The sequence below is a fragment of the Pipra filicauda genome, unplaced genomic scaffold (assembly GCF_003945595.2).
Source record: "Pipra filicauda isolate LSUMZ 115617 unplaced genomic scaffold, ASM394559v2 scaffold401_size638136_pilon, whole genome shotgun sequence".
NCBI lineage: Eukaryota > Metazoa > Chordata > Aves > Passeriformes > Pipridae > Pipra > Pipra filicauda.
Window position 1 is genome coordinate 472,167 of NW_024104534.1, and position 25,293 is coordinate 497,459.

General features: G+C 44.5%; 1 protein-coding gene across 1 annotated transcript; it reads right to left on the bottom strand.

Moving 5' to 3' along the window:
- Positions 1 to 6,218: 6,218 nt before the first annotated feature.
- LOC114002585 (myosin heavy chain, skeletal muscle, adult-like) lies at positions 6,219 to 22,576 on the bottom strand. Its single transcript, XM_027748632.2, has 38 exons — positions 22,373 to 22,576; positions 22,141 to 22,284; positions 21,893 to 22,049; positions 21,756 to 21,783; positions 21,543 to 21,657; positions 21,368 to 21,460; positions 20,658 to 20,721; positions 20,467 to 20,565; positions 20,270 to 20,373; positions 20,051 to 20,189; positions 19,691 to 19,809; positions 19,454 to 19,603; positions 18,334 to 18,504; positions 17,071 to 17,377; positions 16,897 to 16,982; positions 16,360 to 16,447; positions 16,144 to 16,261; positions 15,496 to 15,619; positions 15,274 to 15,410; positions 14,917 to 15,172; positions 12,732 to 12,974; positions 12,450 to 12,626; positions 12,220 to 12,365; positions 12,042 to 12,132; positions 11,565 to 11,954; positions 11,195 to 11,321; positions 10,979 to 11,097; positions 10,273 to 10,469; positions 9,745 to 9,928; positions 9,493 to 9,658; positions 9,205 to 9,329; positions 8,757 to 9,065; positions 8,043 to 8,246; positions 7,629 to 7,754; positions 7,365 to 7,535; positions 7,172 to 7,276; positions 6,936 to 7,031; positions 6,219 to 6,505 (listed from the first exon to the last, which is right to left on the bottom strand). Exons 1-38 carry the CDS (start codon positions 22,574 to 22,576, stop codon positions 6,350 to 6,352), a joined length of 5,835 nt encoding a protein of 1,944 aa, XP_027604433.2. The 3' UTR covers positions 6,219 to 6,349.
- Between the last annotated feature and the right edge of the window lie 2,717 nt (positions 22,577 to 25,293).

Sequence of the window (25,293 nt, forward strand, 5' to 3'; positions counted from 1 at the left end):
ATGTCGTCTGGTTGCAGAAATTGCATAGCAAATTTGTGCTGTGGCTGCACTGTGCTAAACAAAATTTTTCTTGGTGTCAGAAAATCACTTGGCAGTGCAGGCCTATGTTGCTCTTCAGCCCAGAGATTGTACCTTTAATTTCTGTTACATTTCATTTCATAGAGAATCTAATTCACTATTTTTGTTTTATTTATATGTTTTCTATTTGAAATTCTTTCCTAAGGTGCAGTTCATTTTGATTTCTTACTGTACCCCATAGTGTGGGACTCTGTTTGTTTTGTTTGTTTGTTTGTTTGTTTTGTTTGGTTGGTTTTTTGTTTGTTTGTTTTGTTTTTGTTTTTGTTTTTCAGTTTCTTGTTGGGCTACTTATCCCTATGTCCTTTCTGAGGTTTTTCTGCTGAAAACCCATTCCTGCCAATTGTTCCCAGGTGCTTATCAGGATAGAAATCCCTGATAATATTAGTAACATTAATTTGAAGATATCTGAAGCTGATCCACACCCCTTACTTTAATTAATTCTGATAATGGCTGTGAGAGGCTTTGGTAACAATATTGGTTAAACAAATTCTTATCTCAAGCTTCTCTGCATAGAGAAAGAGCTCTTTCTGATACTGCACCTGAACTGACTAAAGCAACAGACAAAGTTCAAAATAACTTTGCCAAAAAGAGGGAGCCTCGTAGTTTCTCACAGTCTCTTCCACTTTGAATTTTCTTTACAAATGAGCTGCCTACGTTGAATCCTATTGTACAAGGAAAGATCTTAGGCCTGGAATGAAAGTAACAGTGGTGTGGACAAATCTTTCTCATTTAAATAGAAAAATGAGTTACTATCAGTGGGCAATTCTGTTTTCCTTGATAACCTTCTAGATATTTTCTTTAGATCTGATCAAGCACGGTTCTGCACTGGGCAGTAACCTTAACTGAATTTCCCTGCTCAGTGTGAGCACTGCAGTGCCCAGCATTGATGAGGACACTTTTTGGCACACACTTTATTTTTATTCTCTAAAAGCTGTGCTGGTACTTATGCAGTGTGTTTTTTTTCCTTCTGCAGAAAAAAAGAAAAAAAAATCGTGGTCAGATCTTAAATAATCTATGGATTATTCAGTGCGACACTTCATTTGAGGAACATTCCCCATGGGATTTGCAGCTTGCCAGTGCTGTTGTCAGCCATGCTCTCAGTGTGAGCTCTGTGGACCTCTGGTGAGCCCTCTGACAGGGAGTGCTCAGCCCCTGCTGCAGCAGCATTTCTGCTGCCCTCTGTGTAAAAGGAGAGCTGCCAGGAATGTTAACACCGAAGAAACAGAATTGCTCAAACACCGGTCGTTCAGAGCATGACTTTTCATCCCAACACTTCCCAACATTAAGATGCAGCTGGGCACTGGACTCTGGAGATGGCAGGACAGACTTTCCTTAACCAAACCTCCCTTTCTCCTGTTGACTAATAAGATGCATGGATTTGATGAAATGCATGCTTCCCTGCAGGAAGGGTCTAGTCCAAAGTGGTGTCACAGTGCTACATAGTTCAAAATTTCTGCATAAGATTGGAGGTATTAATTGATTTTTGAGGAAAACAGATTGATGAACAGAACCACCAGATACTTTAAAATATTCAGGGGGAGACATACAGAATATGTACTGGGCAATTTTGGCCATGGCAAAGGTAAGCTAGCATTCCTGGGGCTAGAACTTATTTGGGAAGACTGCCCGGTGCCATGCATCAAAGCGTGGAGGGACTCTGGAGTTCTTTCTTTCTCCTGATTGTACTCTTGAGGCTGCTTCAAGGCTATTTTTTTCAATGCATTTATGGTATAGCTTAATGGTATAGCATAGTCTGTCACATGATTATGTTTGATGTTTCACACTTCTGTCTTTCAGAAAAGAGAGAAGGAAGAGAGCAACTGGGACTCCAAGGATATCTCAGCATCACTTAACTGTGAAATGAAGAAGAAGGTAAAAAATAATACCTGGGCAGGGGCTTAGTGAATATCAAAGTTGCACAGTTACTTAGGCTCCTCCTATCTTTCCAGGAAGCACCCATGGAAGAGAACTGGAGAGGGGGTCCTGGATGAGGACACAGCCTGGATGAGGACATGACCTGGATGTCCTTTCTGTCACTCACCAAAGCAGCTGAAGAGCTCCTGTTACAGAACTGGTGAGTGGGTTGAGAAGGCTGCGTGGTGTCTGGGTAGGATAGTCAAAAAGAGAGACAACAAGTGGTAGAAGGAGTTGAAGATGGAGAATGATTTGGATGGAAAGGAAATCAAGGTTTTTGAGAAAGCAACTAATCCCAACAGCAAATGTCTGAGAATAGTGCTGAGCATTTGAAATCACTGAAAGATAACAAGTGGCGGAAAGGCAGCCAACTAATCTAGTTTTGATACCTTGCTTTTGAATGCCATAAATGGAAGGAACATGCATATCATCCTTGTTTGAGATGTGGCTGAACTCCTCTTAGGAATTGTCACATATTACTTATGATCCAAAACCTGTTTGCTTTTGTGTTCTGTATTAACATATAGAATACCTCCTGACTGAAGAGTAAGGTGCAGGCAGTTACAAGCAGAACTATTATGCATTATCTTGTATTATGCTTTTCATGCCCGCTTCCCCCTCACTTATGCACCCACAGTCTCAAATCGCTCCTAGGAAAAAGAGGTTTTTCTCTGTGTTAATCCTGTGTCTTCTTGATTGATTTCAGTGGTTCTGTATTGCAATGTAGAGGCAGGGACATAGTCCATCCTTCATTAAGGCCAGATTTTTGGCTACCAAAAGCAGGTGTCTTTCAGGATGGGACAAAGACTAAAAGGTGTTTTGGAATACCAAGAGAGGAGGAAATTCTGAACATTTCCAAGAGCACTTAAGGATGGGAAAACTTCCTGCCTAGCTTAAATTCTAATACTCTGTGCACTGACTTATGCGTCTGCCATGAAGACCATCACATTTAGACTCTACCTAAAAGCATTACCAGCTTACAAAGTAGTCAAATGTCAATGGAAGGCCCAAAGTGTGAACCCATTTTCTGCTCTCCAAAGACTCTACCTATACCACACTCTACCTGTTCCACATTCTATCTCTACACTCTACCTGCCCTTCCGGTCCCCACCAGCACTTCTGCTATCCCAAGGTGCCCCTAGTTCAGTGTTTTAAGCTGTTTCTTTCAACACCACTGCTCACAAGGACTTGGGGGTGTGAGGATGCACCAGACACAACCTGCCTGCCCCTCCTTCGGTGCCAGGACAAAGCAGAGATTCAGAGAACAGATCTGTTTCTTGAGGCACTCTGTGACCCATCAAGACAGCCATTGTAGGGCAATGGGCATGAAATGGGTGAGTGGACAATGGGTTCACAAGAGCAGGGAGGATTCCCCTTCTGCAGACTGTAGGTACAGCTGCTACAGTCTCTCCCTGCATCCCTTTGTTCTTCTTATCACACCTCTGGCCAATGCAGCCACAGTTCAGCCCCTGGGAACAGCAGCTACTCACGCTGTGACCCAGATACTTGAAGAGGGCTGATGTTGTAACTTGCAAACACTTTCTCAGATGATCAAAAGCAGCAGAGTTGAAGTCCAGGGTCAGGTACCAACAGCCAAACGATGTTAAATTGATTGCTCTCTTCCTTTCCCTTTTTCTTTTTTCCTTCCTTCCATCTCCACTCTTTCTCCCCTCTCCTTCATCCAGTTCCTTGTTCCCCACCTCAATTTTTCTTTCCCAGTCTTGCTTTCTTTTTAATCTTTCTCAATCTCTTCCTCCCTTCCCCTCTTTTCTCTGTCTTTTTCTGCATTTCATTCTCTTTCTCAATTTCTTTCTCTCAGTTGCTCCTGACCCCCCTCATCCTCTTCTCTCCTCCCTCTCCCTCCTTTGTGTCTCTATTCCTTTCCCTCTTTTGCTCTCTGGTCCCCTCCTTTTCTGTCACTGGGGAGGAAAGCCCTTTCTGGTCAAGGCACTGTTCCTGTGGCCTGAGGGCACGGACAGCGAGTACCTGGAGAACTGGAAAGCTGGATCTGGCATTATCAGCTCAGTTAGTGAGAGCATGGTGATGGTTAATGCCCAGTTGTGGGTTTGATCCCTGTCTGGGCCATTCATTTAAGAGTTGGACTCAATGATCCTTGCAGGTCCCTTCCAACTCAGAATATTCTGTGATTATTGTAAGGAACTTCTTTCTTAAGGTCAGAGGCACATTTTAGTGCCTCTTCTAAGACTGATGCCTCCTATCTTTCATGGCCAAGCTGTTTAAGGTCAGAGAGCTCCATAGTCCACATGAGGCAGCAGCTTTAGTGGAGCTCATCAGCTGCATCTGTTTTAAACCTTCTCTTAGGGATGTTCCTTTATGCCTGCAATGGGCCCATGTTTTTCCCAAGATCAGTTACCTGTGCATCAGCACATTTCAGGGCACAAGCAGTCTGACTCCAGAAATAGTGTGTTGATGCAAAATGACTCCTGTTCTCCAGCTAAGGCAGCAATTCACAAAGTGAGGAGAAACTGGTTTTCCTTAACCCTCCCTTTAATATTCCACTCTGATTCCAAAAAGTCCTTAGCCAAGCTTTCCAGGATGGCTGGTGGCAAGGCCAGGTCAGCCCAGTGCAACGTGTGGGACTTCTCAGCCTTTCCCACACATGCCGTTTGAAGCAGATAATTGGCCCAAGGTGTTGTCATTTAAGGAACCTGCAATGTTACCTTTCATCAGTTGAGCATTTAGGAATAAATCCTCGGGCCATCAGGTGAGAGATGAGCCCCAACAGTTTCAAGCGCTCCAAGTGCCTCATGATTTTCCCACAGTCAGACCAGGCTGTTCATTTTGGAGGGTCATTATAACATTGTCCAAAGGGAGCAGGGATTTTTGGCATCAACTTATGGTTCCCAAAGTTGTTGTGATATTTGCTAATCAGTCAGCAGGTTTAAAAAGGTGTCCAAGGTTTTCCTTCTTTGGTGCCCAGATCTCACTGTCACGGATACAGTTTTCACAGCTTCACACATAGAGATGCTATATCTGAGGAGCATCATGGTGACACAGGAGTCAACACAGGGCATCATCTTTTCCTAAATATATTTAGTTGCTGCCCAGCAAACTGCTTCCATATTTAGTTATAACATGGAAGGATTCCCTGTGTGTAAACCTCAGCGTGTTTAGGAGGAGGAGGACCTCCCAGTCCTGAATGCTGTTGCTGCAAAACAACTGTGTCAGTGCAAAAGGTCGTCTGACATTTCCAGCTCCCTTGCCAAGTTAGTTTACAGCTCCTTAAAGTACTCCCTGAAAATGCTGTGGCGCAGAGCTGACCAGGAACCTTGAGGGACCTGTATGTGTTCCTGTAGTAAGAGCCAAGTCTCATTTACCATTTCTTGTATCTGCTTGTAGAATCTGCCCTCAGCAGCTCTGAGATGTGCCAGGTCTATGAATGGCTTCTCTGTATATGCTGTGCACATACACCTATTCTAGATAAATGAAGCTCTAATGTGAGTGTCATTGTGATGTCCCAGTGGCTGCAATCTCTTTGCTTCTGTGTGGAGGCACTGGTGTTCCCCAGACTTCCTCAAGCTGCACAGCACCTCAGGGCACTGACGAGAACAGTCGGGGCTGGGAGACATCGTTGTTGCCTTGAGGCTCTTCCTCTTGGTCAGCTTTTCCTCATTTTTGTCTTGTTCATACATTACATTCTGCAATGTTACTCTATATGGGATGAATAAAAAGCCAGTGACTGTCAGCTACTTCTTTCCACCCAGCATCAGTTCACTTATGCAGCAAATTTCCTCTGTTGATGCGAAAGGCAGGTAGGAAGCACTGGTTGGCAGTGCAGAGCCATCAGGTTTAGTGATTCCCTGTATTCTCAGGGTGTCAGACTTGGAGATTTCTTTATGGTTTCATGTTACAAGAGTTGTTCTCAATTCCAGTTTTAGAAAAGTAAAAACAAGTTCCTCTTGATATATATCCTTGTAAACTTGTAAAGCATAGGTTTACAATTACTCTTCTTATAGAACTTTATTTATTTAGTATTTATTTATTCTAGCTTCAAATCACAATTCCATTGCTAGGAAACACTAATGCAGTGCAAAAAATTTTGTTTGCTCTCGTGTTGATAACTGTTACCATAGTAGCAGTACTGGACCTTCTGAATCTTACTCCAGAAAATTCAGGGGCTTATTCCTGAAAATTAATTGTTTGAAAACAATCAATACTTAAATAACTTTAGAATTAAATTGTAACTACTGAAAGCGGTGCTTGGATGTGCATGCAAAAGAATCTGTGGCCTTTATTCTCTACATATGACATGGTTATAAAGACTCATAGCAGAAGGAAGTGACAAAGGGTTCATATTTTTGCGGCCCTCAGGTCACTTTGCTGCCTCGTGGCATCCTCACTCTTCCTCTCCTATTTTCTTGCTGTGAAACTCCCGACTCTTCACTCGGAGCTTGTTGACCTGGGACTCTGCAATGTCAGCCCGTTCCTCGGCTTCCTCCAGCTCGTGCTGGATCTTGCGGAACTTGGAGAGGTTGACATTGGAGAGCTCCTCCTGTGTGGGGAGAGGCAGTTGGTGGTGAGGAGCCCAGGGCAGGGATTTCACTCCTCCTGCACCTCGGCCTTGTGGGGCTGCAGCTCTTCCCTGGGAGGAGACACAAACCTCCGTCCCCCTCCCACCACTGCTCACATGTCAGCTCACCCCAACCTCCTCATCCTCCCCTTCCCAGGACCCCTCTGGGAAAAGCATCACCAGGACTGTGTCATACGTGAGGAACAGCTTTGTCACTTGGATTTGTCACTCGTGTACTTATTCTGCCACTTCTTTGGTGCTCATATGTTAGTGGGGTGTATCTGAATGACAAAGACCCTAAATGGTACAACTGGTGGTCCCTGGCATTTTCCAAATTCTGATATTCATCTCCTCAACACCTGTGTGACACCCACAGAAAGCAACACTTACTATTTCTCCAAGCAATACTTACAGCTTCCTCAGCCTGTCTCTTGTAGGATTTCACCTTCATTTGCAGCTTGTCCACCAGATCCTGCAGCCTGAGAATATTCTTCCTGTCTTCCTCAGACTAGAGTGGTTGATAAACAGGAAAGAGTGAATTATTGCTTTCTGCACACCAGAGCATAACATTTACCCATGGAGTCCAGGTGAAAAGCTTTTGTTTCCTGGAATGAGGGTGCATCAATGCAAGGAGGCCTCCAGCCTTACCTGGTAGGTGAGTTCCTTCACCCTCCTCTCGTACTTGCGCACACCCTTCACGGCTTCAGCACTGCGCTTCTGCTCAGCATCAACCTCCCCTTCCAGCTCCCGCACCTGCAATGAGAAGCCCGTCCCTGCAGCTTCCCTGGGGGTGTCTCTCCAAGGGACGGGGTCACTCATGCACCAACACAGCCCTACTCACCCTGGCCTCCAGCTTCTGGATTTGCTTCTTGCCTCCCTTCAGGGCCAACTGCTCGGCCTCTTCCAGACGAAGCTGCAGGTCCTTCACCGTCTGGTCCAGGTTCTTCTTCATCCTCTCCAGGTGGGCACTGGTGTCCTGCTCCTTCTTCAGCTCTTCTGCCATCATGGCCGCCTGAGCAGAGCAAAAGGTCAAAGCCCTTGCGGGGCTGGAGACATTTTGGGAAGAATACATCCCCCATCAGCAATGAAAGGAGCCCCGACTCACATCTGTGATGGCCTTCTTGGCCTTCTCTTCAGCATTGCGGGCCTCCTGGATCGTATCCTCCATTTCGCTCTGAATCTGAGAAATGTCTGTCTCCAGCTTCTTCTTGGTATTGATCAAGCTGGTGTTCTGTGCAACAGGAAGGACATGGCAAGATTTTTATTCTAAGGTCTGCAATAACAAACCTACTGCCTGAGCCAAGTCTTTCCCGTTCCATCGGCAATTGTGAATGTGGAATTCTTTGTACAGTGGTTGTTTACGTAATGCCAGTGGTGGGCTCGGGTGATGGACACTGAACATGCCTTTCCTGGTGGACAGCAGTAGAGAGGCCATTCTAGTACTGCCTGTCCCCTGGTATATTCCAGCTCTCTGGGTTTGTTAAGTGTCAACACGGTTGCCTTTGCTCCCTGCCCTGACCTGGGTGTGGAGGAGCTGCACACGTTCAGTGGCATCCAGAAGCTCCTGCTCAGCCACTTTCCTCAACCGCTCCGTCTGCTCCAGGGCTGCCCGTAGCTCCTCAACTTCAGCCTGCAGCAGGTTTGCTCTGCGCTCCACCATGGCCACCTGCTCCTTCAGGTCATCCTGGGTCCTGAGAGCATCGTCCAAATGGATCTGGGTGTCCTTGTAAAAAAAACAAAGACAGATTGGGAGGCATATTTTTCCTATTCTTTTATTTTCCATTTTAACATCAATATAGAAATGACAGAATTCTAAAAAAAGGAAAATTTTTAGCTGTGGGAACAAGTTGAACCAGCCTGCACCTGTGGATTCAGTTAATCAGAATCAAAAAAGTGTTTTGGCCTTGATCATGTTTTGACAAAGAGAGTGCTGTGTTCCAAAATCGGAAAACCACTTAATGGTCTGCATGATAATGTGCATGGTTTATACAATCACAGAATGATAGTGTGTGAATGTGTGAAATCAAAACATCAGGTCACCAAAGTCTTGGAGTTATTGTTAACTGAATGGCAACACCTGGTGCTGTTTACCCAAAGAGGTTAATAAAAGGGGACCACAGAGGTCTGTGGAGAATCCTGAAAACCGAATGATGTGTTTGTGCAGTCCCATTCCTTCATCGTTGATATTCAGCTCTGTCAGAAACCAGTGAGAACCTGGTTTGTTGTGCTGTACCTTGAGCACAGCCTGTGTGTTTCTCAGGTTCTTTTGTGCCTCAGCAGCCTGGCGGTTGGCATGGCTGAGCTGGATCTCCATTTCATTCAGGTCTCCCTCCATCTTCTTCTTCAGCCTCAGGGCTTCATTCCTGCTCCTGATCTCAGCGTCCAGGGTGCTTTGCATGGACTCCACGACTCGGAGGTGGTTCCTCTTCAGCTGGTCAATCTCCTCATCTTTCTCTGCTATCTTCCTGTCAATCTCAGACTTCACCTGGTTGAGCTCCAGCTGCAGGCGCAGGATCTTCCCCTCTTCATGTTCCAGAGAGGCCTGGATATGCATCAGGAACAGTGACATAGACAACCACTTACTTTCTAAGCAATCTTTAACTGGGGTCTTAATGAAACCTAGGCTTCCTTTTCTGCCACATCTCCAAAACATTTACAATAATTTTTAGTAGTGTATGTACCTCAGCTTCCTCCAGGGACGCTTGCAGTTCAGATTTCTCCTGCTCAACTTGCTTCTTGACTTTCTCCAGCTCATGAATTGCCTTTCCTCCCTCCGCAATCTGCTCCGTGAGGTCGGAAATCTCCTCTGTGGGAACAAAGAAAAAAGGCTTGCTCAGGCCCAGAGCAGAATGGGAAGGGCCCTGTGCCACCAGGGTGACAGGCATCTTTGCAGAGCTGCAGGCACGGACCCCGCAGCAATGCTCAGCTGGTGAGAAAGCCCATCCCGGAGCAGAGGGCCAGGGACTTACGCTGCAAGTTCTTGTTCTCCCGCTTCATTGTTTCCAGGTGGTCCAAGGACTCCTCATAGGCATTCTTCATCTTAAACAGCTCCGTGCTGAGGGAGCGAGACTCCTTCTGGGAGGCCTCCAGCTCAGCCTGCGTTTCCTCATACTTCTGCTTCCATTCTGCCAGGATCTGAAGAGAAACGGGGCGTGAGTAGGGATGTGGCCATCCCGGGGGGAGGCTCTGCCCAGGAGTCCCAGGGCTGGAGCCCAAAAGACCTTGTCAAAGTTCTTCTGCTTCTTGTCCAGAGCAGCGCAGGCAGCATTGGATCGCTCCACATCAATCATCAGGTCCTCCACTTCATTCTGCAGCCTCTGCTTTGTCTTTTCCAGGGAGGCACATTTGGCATTGACAGCTTCGACGTGTTCCTCTGCATCCTGCAGGCGCTGTGCCAGCTTCTTCCTGGGAGGAGATGAGCACAGTGGCAGCTTAGAGCTTAGAAGGGAGTCAGTTCTGCACTGCCATGAGAGGGCAGTTGGCCACTTTGGGGGGTTTGAGCTGAGCACTTTTCACAGATCCTATGTCCTTTCTGGGTGCATTAGGCCTGTCTTTGCACTTCTAGCCCTAAAGCCTATGCTTTCCCTTCCAATATACACTTTTTTCCTCCTACCCTCTATCTGCTTTGCACACAAAGACAGTATATCCCTGCCTTCATCCCAGCCCTGTCTCAGCCCACTCAGAGACTCCCATTTCCCTTGACCGCTCTCAGTCTTCTGCAGTCATTTCTCATCCCACTCCCCACGTACTTGGCCTCCTCGAGCTCCTCCGTGCGCTGAATCGCGTCCGTCTCGTATTTGGTTCTCCACTGGGCCACTTCGCTGTTGGCCTTGGACAGGGCGCGCTGCAGCTCCCCCTTGGCTTCCTGCTCCTCCTCATATTGTTCCCGGAGCAAGTCACAGTCGTGGCGAGCGGACTGCAGGGCGTGGGCCAGGGCGTTCTTGGCCTGCAGCAACAAGAGTATTGAGTCACGGACCAGAAATATCCTGGGAAATCGGACTGAGTATTAATTGGACACTGTATTATTCTTCTGTGCAAAATGACAATGGGGAAAGAAGCTGGGACTGACAAAGAGAATAATGGATAAATTCTAGGGAGAAGCTAACATGAGAAGAGAAGCACTAAATTACCTAAACGTTTTTTTCCCCTGTCTCATCATGATAGCTCAGTAGTCATTTAAGTATCTGAAGCACCTTTTAGAGAGGAGGGACCTAATGGCAATATCCTGGGAAATCTCTTCCGATGAATTAATTTCACACTGCAAACAAGAATGCTCAAAGAGTGTTTGCAATGAAGGGCAGATGGAAGCCTGGAGGACTAAATCCACTAATTACACTCGCTGCAGAAATGAAAATATTCCCCCAGTATGGCTTGTGCTAAGCATATCCTGCCCCCGCTAGGCAGTGTGACGTTATGAGTGTTTTCAGTGGCCAGCTATAGGAAATCAGAAATTACCTTAATTTCTTCCTCTAAGTGTCTCTTGAGTTCCTCAATCTGTTGGGTGAAAGCCTGTTTGCCTCTTGACAGCTGAGAAATCAGAGCATCTTTCTCCTCCACCTGGCGTGAATATTCACCTGGGAAAGCACATGAAAAGGAGGCACTCTGATCTTTATTTGTGACTCAAACAAGCTGTTTTAGGAGTCCCACCACACACAGGGGAGTCTCTATCACCTGACTCTGTCTGCAGACGAGCTCTTTGAGCATTGAGGTCATTGATCATGCGCTGATGCTCTTCCTCCTTTGTCTTAATCTCACTCAGCTGGTCTTCCAGGGTGCGGCACATCTTCTCCAGGTTTGCCTGTGGAGGTCACAGAGAATGAAAGAAGATTAGGATCTAGACGCCTTCTTCTTCGGAAGAGCAGGACTCTAAGCAGAAAAACATGAACAGACTTGCAAGCTCTGGACTGTTCCTTGGTGTTAGAAGGTAAGAAACACAGCTCCATAGAGAGACAGGGAGTTAGATGGTAACCAGGCCATAATTTGAAAAGACGTATTTCAATGGAATTAATTTCCAAGTGGTTTTCAGTCTATTTTTCCATACCTTGGCTTTGGAGACAGACTCCATGTTACTGGCCAAGTCATCAATCTCCATCTTGAGCTCGCTCTTCTCCTTCTCCAGCTTCTGCTTGACGCGCTGCAGGTTGTCGATCTGCTCCCCCAGCTCAGCTGTGCTGTCCGCGTGCTTCTTGCGCAGGGCGGCAGCCGTGGCTTCGTGCTGCAGCGTGGCCTCTTCGAGGTCCCGGCGCATCTTCTGGAATTCTGCCTCCCGCTTCTTGTTCATCTCCACCTGAGCTGCCGTCGCCCCTCCTGCTTCTTCCAGGCGCTCGCTGATCTCCTCCAGCTCCCTGGACAGGTCAGCCCGATGCTTCTCTGCTTTAGCGCGAGAGGTTCGCTCGGCCTCGATTTCCTCCTCCAGTTCCTCAATACGGGCCTGGAGAACACGAGGGACCCTTCACACCCGTGCCCTCCTCCTCCCTGAGCCGAGCCTGGGGCAGGCAGGGGAAGGGCAGACGCTTGCCTGCAGCTCCTTGATCTTCTTCTGTAGTTGCATGCCCAGGGCTTGTTCATCCTCGATTTTGCTCTGGATCTGGCTGATTTCAAAGTCTTTCCTTTGGGCAAAGCAAAGTGGGTTACAGCTCAAAGGAAGAAGACAAGAGCTGCAGCCCAGCACTGAGGTGCCCCAGGGCCACACTCACTTCTTCAGTTTCTCATCCAGCTGCTGCTTATCATTCTCCAGATCCATGATGCTGTCCTGGGCCAGCTTCAGGTCTCCTTCCAGTTTCCTCTTGGCTCTCTCCAGGTCCATGCGCAGTTTCTTCTCTTGCTCCAGGGACCCTTCCAGCTACACAGAACAAGGCCGTCAGTGCTCCACCAGCCAGCTCAAACTCCATACCTCTCTGTTCCTGCTGTGTGTCCGTGGGCTTACATCGTCCACTTGCTGCTCCAGCTTGGTCTTGGCTTTGGTCAGTGTATTGACTTTGTCCTCCTCTGCCTGCAGGTCATCCAGGGTCTGCTGATGGGCCTCTTGGAGGGCTTTCTTCTCTTTTGTCAGCTTGGCGATGGTCTCGTCCAGGGCTGCCATCTCCTCTGTGAGGTTTTTCACCTTTAGGAAGAAGGGAGCAAGTGTAAATCGAGGAAGTAGATACAGAAGTCCTGGAAGAGCACGGGGCTCTTTTCTGGAGCGTGGGTGAGATTTTCTGCCTCATACCTTGTTTTCAGTGGCGTGCTTTTCCTTCTCCACCTTGGCCAGTGTTAGCTCAAGGTCATCAATATCTTTCTTCAGCTCTGAACATTCATCCTCCAGTTTTCTCTTCTTGGCTGTCAGCTCAGCATTGATTTCCTCCTCATCCTCAGCCCTTTCAGTCACTTCCTTAATTTTGGCTTCCAGCTGGATTTTGGTTTTGATGAGTTGGTCACACCTTTCCTCAGCATCAGCCAGGCTATCTGCTTCCTGGTGGGGAGACACAGATTGTATATGTTTATCATGTTTTGCAGTTCCTCTTCTATATTTTTTATCTTACTAAATTGTCAGATATAAAAGCCATGTCTGAAATTGCCTTTCCAATCAAACAGCTTAATGTTTTCAGGTTTTCTGTCTGGGAAATGGATCTGCAAATTCTCTCTTTGGAAGCCTTCAATTTTTTTCTGTTTTTTCTTTCAAAATTATTTGTCATGATTTACAATTGTGAGAATATCTCATGCACTTCAAGGCATCACAAAAGTGATCGTCTCTGTCACTAATTTTCCAATGAAATGGAGTTGCAAGCTTTTTGCTTCATACATACCAATCAGTGACTTTCCTTTCTGGAAGGTGTTTTTAATTCTTTTTATATGCGCCTGCAGGGTACATGAGGTATTGTTAATAATAAATCTACCACCTATGGCATATGTAAAAAATCCAGCTTGCAGGTGCAAATCATTGCAGTACTCAGAAATTAAATATTTTGCTCGATTACTCATTTACTTTGTTATTCTGCATTGTACTAAATTATGTCTGAATAATACAGAGTTATGAATTGCCTACCCAGAGATGATGGGTTAATATTATTATAAATACATATGTTCTCCAAATTTTATATACAGGTTTTACATGAAAGGGTTATGGATTAAAGCATGATGGATAGGACTCAGACAGCCGAGAAAGGTTCAATGTCGGCCTTCAGCAGGGTGTATCTGCCTGTTTCTTTTCAGTTTCCAAGGGAAACACAGTCCAATACCTTGAACAGCACAAGCTGGGACGTGAGACTATAGTTCCGAAGCAGGAGCTCTGGCTTAATTCCTTTTTAGACTGAGGAGAAATGTCAAGCCATATTTCCCATATCCTGGGTGAACAATTATCTATTTGTTATTAAGTGGCTGAATTTACAACCACCAATTTGAATTCTAGGACTTACTGTCCAAAGTCAATTCGCCCTGGTGAGATAGAGCTACTACCTGCAGAACTCACCTGCTCAAATGGAGCTGGGGGGTTCAGGTACAATCTTGTCCTGAGTATTTAATCTTGGCTATTTATAGATGGTGTCTATCCCAGAAAGCAGGAGCCCTACTCCCACTTGTAGCTCCTTGTTTCTTTTACTGGCTGAGTTCACCATGCTATTGTAAGACACTAGTTTCTCCAGCTTTATGTTCAATATGATCCATAATTTAACAAATAACTAACATCTGTTCATTAAAACAGTTAGGACAAACCTTTCACTCCCTTCTTTTCTGCCACCCATCTATACTCAATCCCAGGGAAATACCCAGGAACATCCCTTTGTCCTGACCACCCTTTCAGGATGTAATAAATATATCCAAAACATACTGAACCTGGGCAGTAGCTGCAGGTGAGCCAAAACCAAAACCAAACTGTTCCAGCTCCCACACCCACCCGGGGCTCAGGTATCTCCCAAGGCCCCAGCCCGACCGAGACCCCCCCAGCCCCCCGCTTGCCACTGGCTGCTGCAAGAGAGAAGCCCTGAAGAGGAGATACAAGGACTCCCTGAAACAACATCTCAGCCTTGACCATATTGATCAACATAACTGATCTACTCTGGCCTCCAGTCGGGAGGTCTGGAGACACACCGTCTATAACGCTGCTGCTTCCTTTGAGAATGCATGCAGGATCACCCTTGAGGAGAAAAGACAATGTAGAAAGAACTGTTTCTTGCAGAATTTACCACCTAAGGAGTCCTTCTGCTGTGCCTTTTGCAACCAGACCTGTCTATCTTGTATTGGCCTTTTTAGCCACCAGCGTGCTTGTAACAAATGTGGGTAGAGCCCTTCCCAAATCTTCATTCGCGAAGCCTAGCCACGATGATGATGAACATCTGTTCATAAAAGACCTGTCTGACCACCTATCTGTGAAAGATAAGCCTTTTTTCGAGTGGAAAATAAATGGTGATGATACTCACAGCCTGCACTTGGAGCTGCAGGTCATTTTTCTCCTTCAGTAAAGAAACCATTTTCTCCTCCAGCTCCTTCCGCTTTGCCTCAGACTTTGCAAGCTCTTCCTTGGTTTTCTCAAACTCTCCCTTCATGTTGGCCATCTCCTTCTCAGACTCTGCACTCTTCAGCAAGGGCTTGATCTTGAAGAACAGCTTCATCCAAGGCCAGTGTTTGACGTTCATGAATGAACGAATGTTGTACTGGATGCAGAAGATGGACTCTCTGGAGCACAATTCACATGTACAATGAATATTTTCAGTTTGAAAAGTGTCAACACTTTCCCCCAACCACAGTGAGTTTAACTGAAGACGAGGAATGCGTACCTTCTCTCCACCATTCTCTGGTACTCCACCCTCATCAGGAAGCCTCTGCACAAGGCCTGTGTGCGGGTGATGAGCTGTGCCAGCTTCTCATCCCTCATCTCCTCCAGGAGCCCCAGCAGCCCAGCTTTGAAGAACACCTTAGAGAGGGAATGTTGCAGCACATCACTGTCGGGCTGGGCAAAGCACAGGCACAGAGTGAGTGAGGGAATGGGGGGTTTGTACCTTGGTGTGTCCAAATTTGTACTGGGTGTGGTCCACATCAATTGAGCCAAGGAGCTTCTCGGAAGCCTTCTTGCTGTCGATGAACTGTCCCTCTGGGATGGCACTGGCATTAAGCACCTTGTATCTGTGGAATTAGAGGAAATGTGAAAGAAGGCAATGTCAAGTCATAAGGTTATAATGTTTATTGAAACCAACATCAGTGTTGCAGCAGAATCAGGCTGAGGAAATTGGAATTTCTTCCCTTGTTTAGAGACACTCTTATCATGAGGGTAACAAAATCAAGGAAACTTTTCCGGTCACAGATGAAAAGAGGACGCCGATCTCCAGTCACTTCCATCCATATCTTTTTTACTTAAACTATGCTGTAGAAAATTGCTGCAGAGGAACATTGTCACTATGTGTATAGGCGGAAAGCCTTGTCCCCTGAAACTTGCAGCTGATACAAAGACCAAAGAACTCTGAGAGTGTTTCTAATTTTTACCTGAGAACATATTGAAACCACATCCCAACCTGCTGGTTTTAATCTTGTAATCAGTGACTTGTGTCGCTCTACTGTGCTTCCGTACTCAGAGACCCTGGCAAAGCTCAGTTGCTTGATGGACAGTGGTCGGTGAGGACACCTGACACACTTAATTTGATAGTTCTTACCTCTGTTTGAAGTCAGCATAGAGGACTCTGCTGGGGAACCCTTTCCTGCAAATCCTGATCCCTTCCAACACGCCGTTACAGCGCAGCTGGTGCAGCACCAGCTCGTGCTCCATGGCACCTGAGCAAGGCAGAGCAGAGCACAAAGGAGTGGCACAGATTCCAGTGTGGAGGGGAATGGATGTCAGAGCAAACCCTCTTCCTACTTGAGCATCTTACCGGGTGTTTTGGTCTCATTGGGGATGATACAGCGCACAAAATGGGGGTGAGTGCTCCGCAGATTGGTCATCAGCTTGTTCAGGTTCTCCTGTGGGTTCATCACTTAGTGAGTATGTGTAAGAAATGTGGAAGAAATGACCCTTCTTCTTGTTTGAACTTAACACGAAAGACCCATCAATGGAGAGGCTGAAAGTTGTCGGCTGAGAATACCTCAATCAATAGCTCAGTCTCCTCTGATTCTGAACATTAAACATCATCTTGTAGGATAAGTATCAATCCAATGAAGGATAGAAAGTGGGCACTTTTTATGAGAAAATTTATGTTTACAGTGAGCGCAAGTTTAGGTCTTTACACAACCATTTTTAATTCCATAATATTTTTATTTTTATTTTTAATGATGGTCTAAAGAGAAGTCATATGTATTTGGAATCTCTTTTGATTGGTCGATTGGTTGTGGTTTTTTGCTTTTTACTGTGTCTGAACCAGTTAAAAAGGCAGAATAATTCTTTGCATAAATGAAAAGAATTTTTTCCATACCCTGAAAAGAGCTGAGACAGTCTGGAAAGAAGAACCCTTCTTCTTGGCACCTTTCTTGCCACCGCCACCACCACCACTACTGGCCTCTGATAAAATGAAGATAATGAAGATAAAATCTGTTGCTTTGGGAATCAGTTGCTGTGCATCAAAGAGATGACATTTCAGAGAACTGACCTGCCTCTCCCCCAGCAGAGGCGAATAGTAAGGCCAGGGTCTTGACAGATGATTTCTGGTACAGCCCAATGACAGTTTCATTCAGGGGGTCCTTGTTCTTCTCCAGCCACCCAGTGATGTTGTAGTCCACTGTGCCAGCGTAGTGCACCAGGGAGAAGTGGGCCTCAGCCTTGCCTTTGCCAGGCTTGGGCTTCTGGAAGTTGTTGGACTTGCCCAGGTGCTGGTCATAGAGCTTGTTCTTGAAAGAGGTGTCAGTTGCCTTGGGGAACATGCACTCCTCTTCCAGGATGGAGAAGATGCCCATGGGCTGGGGGAAGCAACAAAAAATAACAACGATAAAATACAGATCTGCCCTCAGAAGGAGACTGCAGGGAGACACAGGAAACTGAGAAATTAATGGAATTTTCGGATAAAAAATGGGTCAAATCTTTGTCAACTTTTGCACTCTTGGTTCCAGACAAAATGTGAATTTGTGTCTGACTAATCCATTTCGTGACTGGTAGTGTCACAATAATCAAACATTTTCTGAGTAATTTTGAAACTGATGAATTGAAAGATGATTTTTTTTTTTACATTAACGTTTTCACAAAGTGATTTGTATAGTCAAAGGTGTCTTACTAAAATTGACCTTATTGCCACAGGTTAACAGGTCTTTCAGCTACGTCCTACTCTTGTTTTTCTGAAAATATCTGTCTTTCTGTTCCTATACAAGAGGATGTTGCTCAAAAACAGTGTCTGCTTATAGTGATGTTTTTATTGATCCCTGTTCTATCAGTACTTTTTTTCTATATGCATCTATTATTTTTCTTAGAAATTATGTTTCAGAAATCATAGTATTAATATGGAAATCATAATATTGAAATTGTGTCTAGATTCCTCAAAAGAGATCTTTCATCTTTGTAGTCTAGAAAACAAACCTACGGAGAATCCTTGTCATCCAATTATGTGTGATTACATTAATTCTTCTATTGCCATACAAGAAAAATAACAGTTAGCTTTTTTAAAATGCATAGCAGTGCAGTTAATGGATAACCTAAAGGTACTTCATTTGTAGCCTAATCACAAAGGTGCTTAGAACTTACTTTCAGAATACATGCAATATTTGAAATAAAAAGGCACTTCAAATAGAAAGAGCCAGAAACATAAATGGATAACAATAGATAGGTTTGTGAAGCATTAGAGCAAGAAAAAGTAAGGCTAAAGAAAAATCCTGAAATTCTGTCACAAAAGAAGGTAACTAAATCTTAAATGTAATCACCACACCTTCTCAATGAGCTCAATGCAGGCAGCCAGGTCCATCCCAAAGTCAATGAACTCCCACTCAATTCCCTCCTTCTTGTACTCCTCCTGCTCCAGCACAAACATGTGGTGGTTGAAGAACTGTTGCAGTTTCTCATTGGTGAAGTTGATGCACAGCTGCTCCAGGCTGTTGAACTGCCCAAAGACAATGCAAAGACAAGATTTACTTATTCTCCAGATGAAGGGCTCCCTGTATAGTTTTCTTCTTCGCACTCAGAATCCCATCTCAGAAATCCATGCAGGGATGCCCAATTAACACAAATATTTTTTTAATGTTAAAACATCCAATTAACTATTTTTGAAGGTTTTTTATTTGGTTGGTGGGGGTTTTTTTGCTTTGTTTTTTTCTTTGCTACTTGGATGATGTTTAAATATATTATTTATTTTTAAATCAAATTCCCAAATTATTAGGCAGTCTTATCCCTATCAAGGCACAATTTACATCGCTATTTTTTCTCATATTATGTGCTTTTTCCCGTTACCCTAACAAAAAAAGTTAGACATTGCCAGTGTTTGCCATTCCTGGCTTGGATTCAGATGCATTTCACAAATGTCTATAGAACTTCTCAGTTTCATTTAAAACAGCTGATGCACTCTTCCTGATGGAATCACCCTTTGACTCTTAAGAAGCAAAGGATATATATCGCTCTCTTTTTCCGAAGCCTTGGCAAACTGTGGTGTGAGACCCAAGTCTACCTTTCTCTTCTTACACTCTGTAATATTGTATCTTGGATATTTATGCATTATTTGTCAGTGGATTTTTTTAATAATAAGTTCAAATTATTGAAAAACTGCAAGATTAGTGCTAATTATATAAAAGGCAGATGCTTCTTCCTTGTGTATCACATAAAGGTATTAAACGAAGATCCATTGAAGCTCACAGATTGCTCTGGAGAAAAAGCACTGACATATAAAAGGAAGGAAAACATTTCCAGAAAATAACAAATTTTCCAAGTTATGCAATACTAATTTGAAATTGCAAGTGAATGGAATGTTTGAAAAAAAAACCCTACAATAAGTCTCCAGCTTCACTTGATACCTAACTGCCTTTTCAAGATTATCCTGTGATTTCTGTGTTCCTTACATCAAAGATCTCGAAACCAGCAATGTCCAGCACACCAATGAAGTACTGCCTGGGCTGCTTCGTGTCCAGCTGTTGGTTGATGCGAACAACCATCCACAGGAACATCTTCTCATAGACAGCCTTTGCCAGGGCACCCACTGAATTGTACACCTAAAATAAAGAAGAATAGAGCAGAAGGAAAACAGTACACACAGTAAGAGAGTAAATTAAGATAGAGCTTCCCAGGCTGGTTGTTACCTGCTGCACCGTTTGGCCCTTGGTCACGTATTCATTCCCCACCTTGACTCGGGGGTAGCAGAGGGCCTTGAGCAGGTCTGCTGAGTTCAGACCCATCAGGTAGGCAGCCTTGTCAGCAACTGAACACAGAGAAAGGGAGACAGTGACAGAGGAGAAGTGATAATTGAAAGTGGATCTCCTGTAAGATGTCACTGTAGGATTCAGCAGTGAAATTTTTTTGACATCTTAAATGGAAATTTAGAATATTTTGGAAGCTGAGATTTATGTCTTTGTGAAAGTAAATTATAGCAAAATACCTGAATGCCAACTGCCAGCTATGTAACTGGTTCTGTTATTGAGAATTCTAGATTTTGCTGATACCTTCTGTGCCATCAGGCTCTGCCTGCTCCTCACGCTGCTTCTGCTTGAACTTCAGGTTCCCGTAGTGCATGACGGCCCCTGTCAGCTTGTAGATGGCTGTTCTCTCATCAGCAGTGAAACCCAGGATGTCGATGGCACTCTGGCAACAGAATCAGACAAATAAACCTCTAGGCCATTAAAAGGAACTTTCACCACACCAATGTGCTCTGTGACACTCACGTCTGTAGCCATCAGCTCTTCCTGGTCATTAATGCTGGGAACAGTGATCTCACCTTGACTCACAAACTGATAGTCATATGGGTTGGTGGTGATGAGGAGCATGTCTGTAAAGAGGAATAGGACATATCTGGGTGTGAGAATGAAGATAAGTGTTGAATATATTCAGATTTTATCAAACACTTTATAATACTTCCTACCAATTAGCTCTGGCTTCTTATTGGACATGATCTGATAAAAGATGTGGTAGCTTCTTTCTGCCTTGAGCTGGAAAGTGACTCTGGACTTCTCCAGCAGATCTGGCAAGGATGGCAGGACAGAGTTAGGCCTGACAAGGAACACTGAGGTAGAAAGGGAGGAAGGAATGGGACCAGATCAGGAGGTCTCTTACAAGTTTCAATGTCAGCAGAAGCCAGTTTGCCTGTGGCCCCAAAGTGGATTCGAATGAATTTGCCCTTTAGAGAGGAAAGAAAAAAAGGCATTTTTAAATTTCACCAAGATGTTCTTCACAGACGACAGGCTTCAAACATAGTAGTTGTTTGGATTTTATTTCTTCTTTAAAAAAGCAAAACAGGACAAAAACAATTCCAGGAAACTCTCTATACTGGCAATACTAGGGTAAAGATTGGAGCTTTGTTACCAACTATTATTTAATGAATAACTGTGAATACACGGGAATAAGAAAACCACAAAGAAAACCTTTTATTGGGTCATTTATGTTGCAATTCAAACAGATGAATCTAGTGAAGGCCATTTTTTAATCAGAGAGCATGCTGTGAAGGTGGATTTTGGTGGTCTAAATGTTAATGAGATTTTTTTGGTCTTGTGGAAAACAGAAGTGAGTTGTTACTTTCTGAGTTGTGGGGATAGATATTATAGATATTTAAACATATTTCAATTATCCCCCTTTGTGTGCTGTATTGTACTTCCAAAGATGTATTTTTAATTTAAGAGTCTAGTTAATTTCTAGTTGTCAAAAATATGAGGAAAATATTAGTTCAATGAATACAGTCATCTGACTGTGACACTTCAGAAGTGACAGTATCTGTTCTGACATTCTTTTTCCCTCATAAATGACGAGTTTTCTCATCAGAAACTCACAAAGCGCGAGGAGTTGTCGTTCCTCACGGTCTTGGCGTTTCCAAAGGCCTCCAGCAGTGGGTTGGCGCTGATGATTTGATCCTCAAGTGTCCCCTGAAATGGAAATCTTCTTGTCATGATTTAGCTCCTAAATAAATTTGATAGTTTCAGGTTCCTACTCCTGCAGGGACCTCACCTGCATTTTGCCTGATGTCTGCTCCTCCTTCTTCTTGTCCCCGCTGGCTGCAATTGTTGCAAAGTACTGGATGACACGCTTTGTGTTCACAGTCTTCCCGGCACCGGATTCTCCGCTGTCAGAGCAAGGAGAGAAGCAGAGAGCGTGTGGTCAGGCAGGAGGGGCCCTGGCCCTGGGCAACCCCTCAGGGACCCGAGCAGGGGGTGTACGTACGTGATCAGGATGGACTGGTTCTCCCGATCTGGGGAAGAGGCAAAATGAGAGCTGTGTTAGCAACTGACCTTCTCAGGGAAACTCTGTGAACACTTTTAAAATGTCTTTTTGATGAAATCACCCTGAGAGCCACTCACCAGTCAGCATGAACTGATAGGCGTTGTCAGAGATGGAGAAGATGTGTGGAGGGGCCTCCTGGCGCTTCTTGCCTCGGTAGGCCAACACCACCTCCGGGTTGTACACGGGCAGCCACTTGTAGGGGTTGACAGTGACGCAGAAGAGACCCGAGTAGGTCTGCGAGGAAGGGACACAGCACGTTGGCTTCCCCTGGGCCTGGCAGAGCAGTTCCTCCCGCTGCCCAAAGGAAGCTGCTGCTGCCACTTACGTAGATCATCCAGGCTGCGTAACGCTCTTTGAGGTTGTACAGCACAGCGGGTTCGTGGAGGTGGGTCATCATGGCCATGTCCTCAATTTTGTCGTACTTGGGAGGGTTCATGGAGAAGATTTGATCTTCCTTCACAGTTAGGGTCTGCCAAGGAAACAAAAGATCCACATATGTCAACTGAAAACTCAGAATATGAATCAAATGTTGCCCTTCAAGCTTGTTTTTCACTCACCTCTCCCTTTTCAGTCTTGACAGTGACTTTCCCTGATTCCCTGCTCTGAATTGTCCCTTTCACAAAGGATTCCTTTGCGTGTACCACAAAGACGGATGTCTTGGCATCAAAAGGCTTGTTCTGGGCCTCGATTCTCTCCTTCTCTGACTTCCGGAGGTAAGGAGCTGCCGCTCCAAAAATGGCCATCTCGGCGTCTGACGACATGGCTGCACTGTTTGGTGGAGCTTGCCAGCAGAGAACACTGTGGAAGAGCAGATATGTTACTCAAATCAGTCAATGTTTTTTGTTGCCACACAGTTTATTGATAGACCTGAACTGAAATAGAATGTGTGATTTAGGAAGACTCTCAGGCAGTTGTTGGTTCACCTTCCTGTGCAATCAGGACAAATGTTGGATCCATGTTCCAAGAGCCTTTTCCAGTGAAGTTTTTATTATGTCCAAGAATTGATATTTCTCAATATCAGTCCCTCTGCATCCCAGTGTAATGTCTGATGACCAAGTTGGTGACTTTCCCCCCCTATTTATTACCTAATCAAAATACCTGTGGCTGAAACCCATGTCTTATTATCCCTCAGCCTTTCACTCTGCCTATCTGAGAAGACTCTGGCTCTTTCTACGATATACCCACCTCCTTTTTGTTACAATGACAAGATAAGAGTAAGATAAATACTTTTTAATTTCATCCCCAGCTTAGACAAACCTCATCCTCTCCTCATACATAGTTTTCTCCTACCAATGTTGGAAGTTCTCCACTAGGCTCACTCCAGAATGTCACTGTCTTTCTTGACACCAGGAAACAGCAAACTGAACACAGTGCCCCAGATCTGGGAGCTGAAAGCAGGGAAAGAATTGCTCCTATTTACCTGATGGCTATGCTGTTCTGAGTGTCTGACCATGTGCTGTTGACCATCATTCCTCCAAAGGCACACTCTGACACATGCACCAGGATACAAGAACCTCTTCTGCAAAGTTGTTTTCCAGACAAATGAAAGCCAAGGTATCCTGTTTATGGGGCTATTCTTTCTTACATATGGGACTTTACACTGCCTTTTCTAAAATTTATGAAGTTCTTGTTGGCTCCAGGATGAAGTCTTTTGGGGACCTTCTCCAGGATAACATTGCTTTGTAGCATATTCACAAGTCCCTCTTGTAGGGGGCGTGTTTAAGGTACAGGGCAAGAGTGCCCAAGGGACCATGCGCCGACATAGACAACCTTATTGGTCAAAGAAGTCACATGGGTTTAAGGGATAAAACCAGCGCTGATTTTGGAATAAACTCTTTTTGTTCACCACCTCACAGGGAGTGTGTTTATTCCTTATTATATAAGGACATGTGCACCCCACACCCTCTGTTTGATGTCATCTACCCACTTCCTGAGGATGCATTTCACACATCATTTGAGCTGCTAGTGGTGATGATAGATATCAAGCTCCAGCACTGAAATCTTTCTAGTACTGATGTACTCTATAATGTAATTCAAATTTTGGAAGGTAACAAAGGAAAGATTTGTATTTCTTTTTACCTTTCCAGACATCTACATAACTTTGGGAAATGGCTAAGTCACTTACACCCTGTCAAGGTGAGCAGGGCAACTTCTAAATTCTAGGACCCCCAATTCCTCCTCAAAAATACCTCTTTTCAATTAGATTGATGGGCCCCAGAAGATTGGAGATTTCACCAGGAAAATTTTAAATGAAAGCATTTGTGGAGGAATGCTGCTGGGATTAAATGCAATAGCAATAGAGCAATTGCAATTTTTAAAGCTCAAAGCTTTAAATAATGCTGTGAATGTTTTGTGTCCTTCTGCAAGTGAATATTAAGTGCTGGGCTCCAAATCAGAACTGAAGCATCAGTGAGGCCCCATGCACAGGAAGAGAACATTCACACCACTAAACCATAAAGATATTAAAAGCTTTGCTTGCATATATACAAAAGAGATAGATGAGTCCAGAAGGTGTTCTGAGGACTATCCAGTGCATAATGGCTTTTGCTGATGCTCTGAATCATTTGCTAGAGTTGTTTGCTTCTCGTACAAAAACATTTAAACTGCTCGTCATTGTAACATCAGTCTTTGAAATAAGCTTTGCACCTTTTCTCTCTGTGTCAGTCAACAGGGAGTTTTAGGGACAGAAACAGTAAGTGTGGAAGCTAAACAACTACATCCTTCTAGAAACTGCCGTCCTGCCTGTCCTCTAGCCATACTGATGGATGTTGCCTTCTTGGTTTCACACTGGCAGACCTCCTCCAGCAGAAAGGTCGGTCCTGTGATGAAGAATTGTCATCCAACCTTGTGGTAAGGGCAATCTAAAGCATGTCTGGGGGCAGATCTAAACCCCTGAGGCTAAAAGAAGCTTATATTCCATCCTCCTAATTTTTTAGAATAGGTTGTGATTATAAAGTGTGGGTAGATGTGTAAAATCACTTTCCTACTGCTGAAACTATCTGTGAATGTTGGCTGTGCTGTTTGCTGTTCTAGTCTGTGCTAGCTGGACCCCATTTGCTATCAATTTATGTCCTTTAGATGTGTATTCTTAGAGATACACATAAATTTGTTTTTGGGTTTAAATGGAGAGATACACCCAGGTCCAAATTAGAAATAATCCTGTCTGTGGACAACAGAACTGTTTCAAAGATCTATGAAAGTCATACTGGAAATTTTAGAGTTTTGTTCTGTGTGAACAAAAAAAGACTTCCACCCATCCCCTTCATGTTCCATTGTCCAAAATGTTATTGTTTAAATTATAGTTTACTTCCTATTTGATTTCATGCTTAAATTTTACTGTGGCACTCACCTTAACTCAATTCACTGATATTTCCTTGGCAAAGGTACAAATGTGTTGCAAGTGACTTAACCCTGGGAAGCAGTGTGTGAGCAAGTATAAGGACAGATAATACATTAGATTAAAATACTGCATGAGCAG

What these genes read in the sequence shown, in the direction of transcription:
- LOC114002585 (XM_027748632.2), bottom strand. Translation starts at nt 22,576, where the DNA reads ATGTCGTCAGACGCCGAGATGGCCATTTTTGGAGCGGCAGCTCCTTAC. An exon ending in CTATCAGTTCATGCTGACTG is followed by an intron (nt 21,784 to 21,892) that starts GTGAGTGGCTCT and finishes CCTCTTCCCCAG; the next exon opens with ATCGGGAGAACCAGTCCATC. An exon ending in AGCACGCCACTGAAAACAAG is followed by an intron (nt 12,627 to 12,731) that starts GTATGAGGCAGA and finishes TTCTTCCTAAAG; the next exon opens with GTGAAAAACCTCACAGAGGA.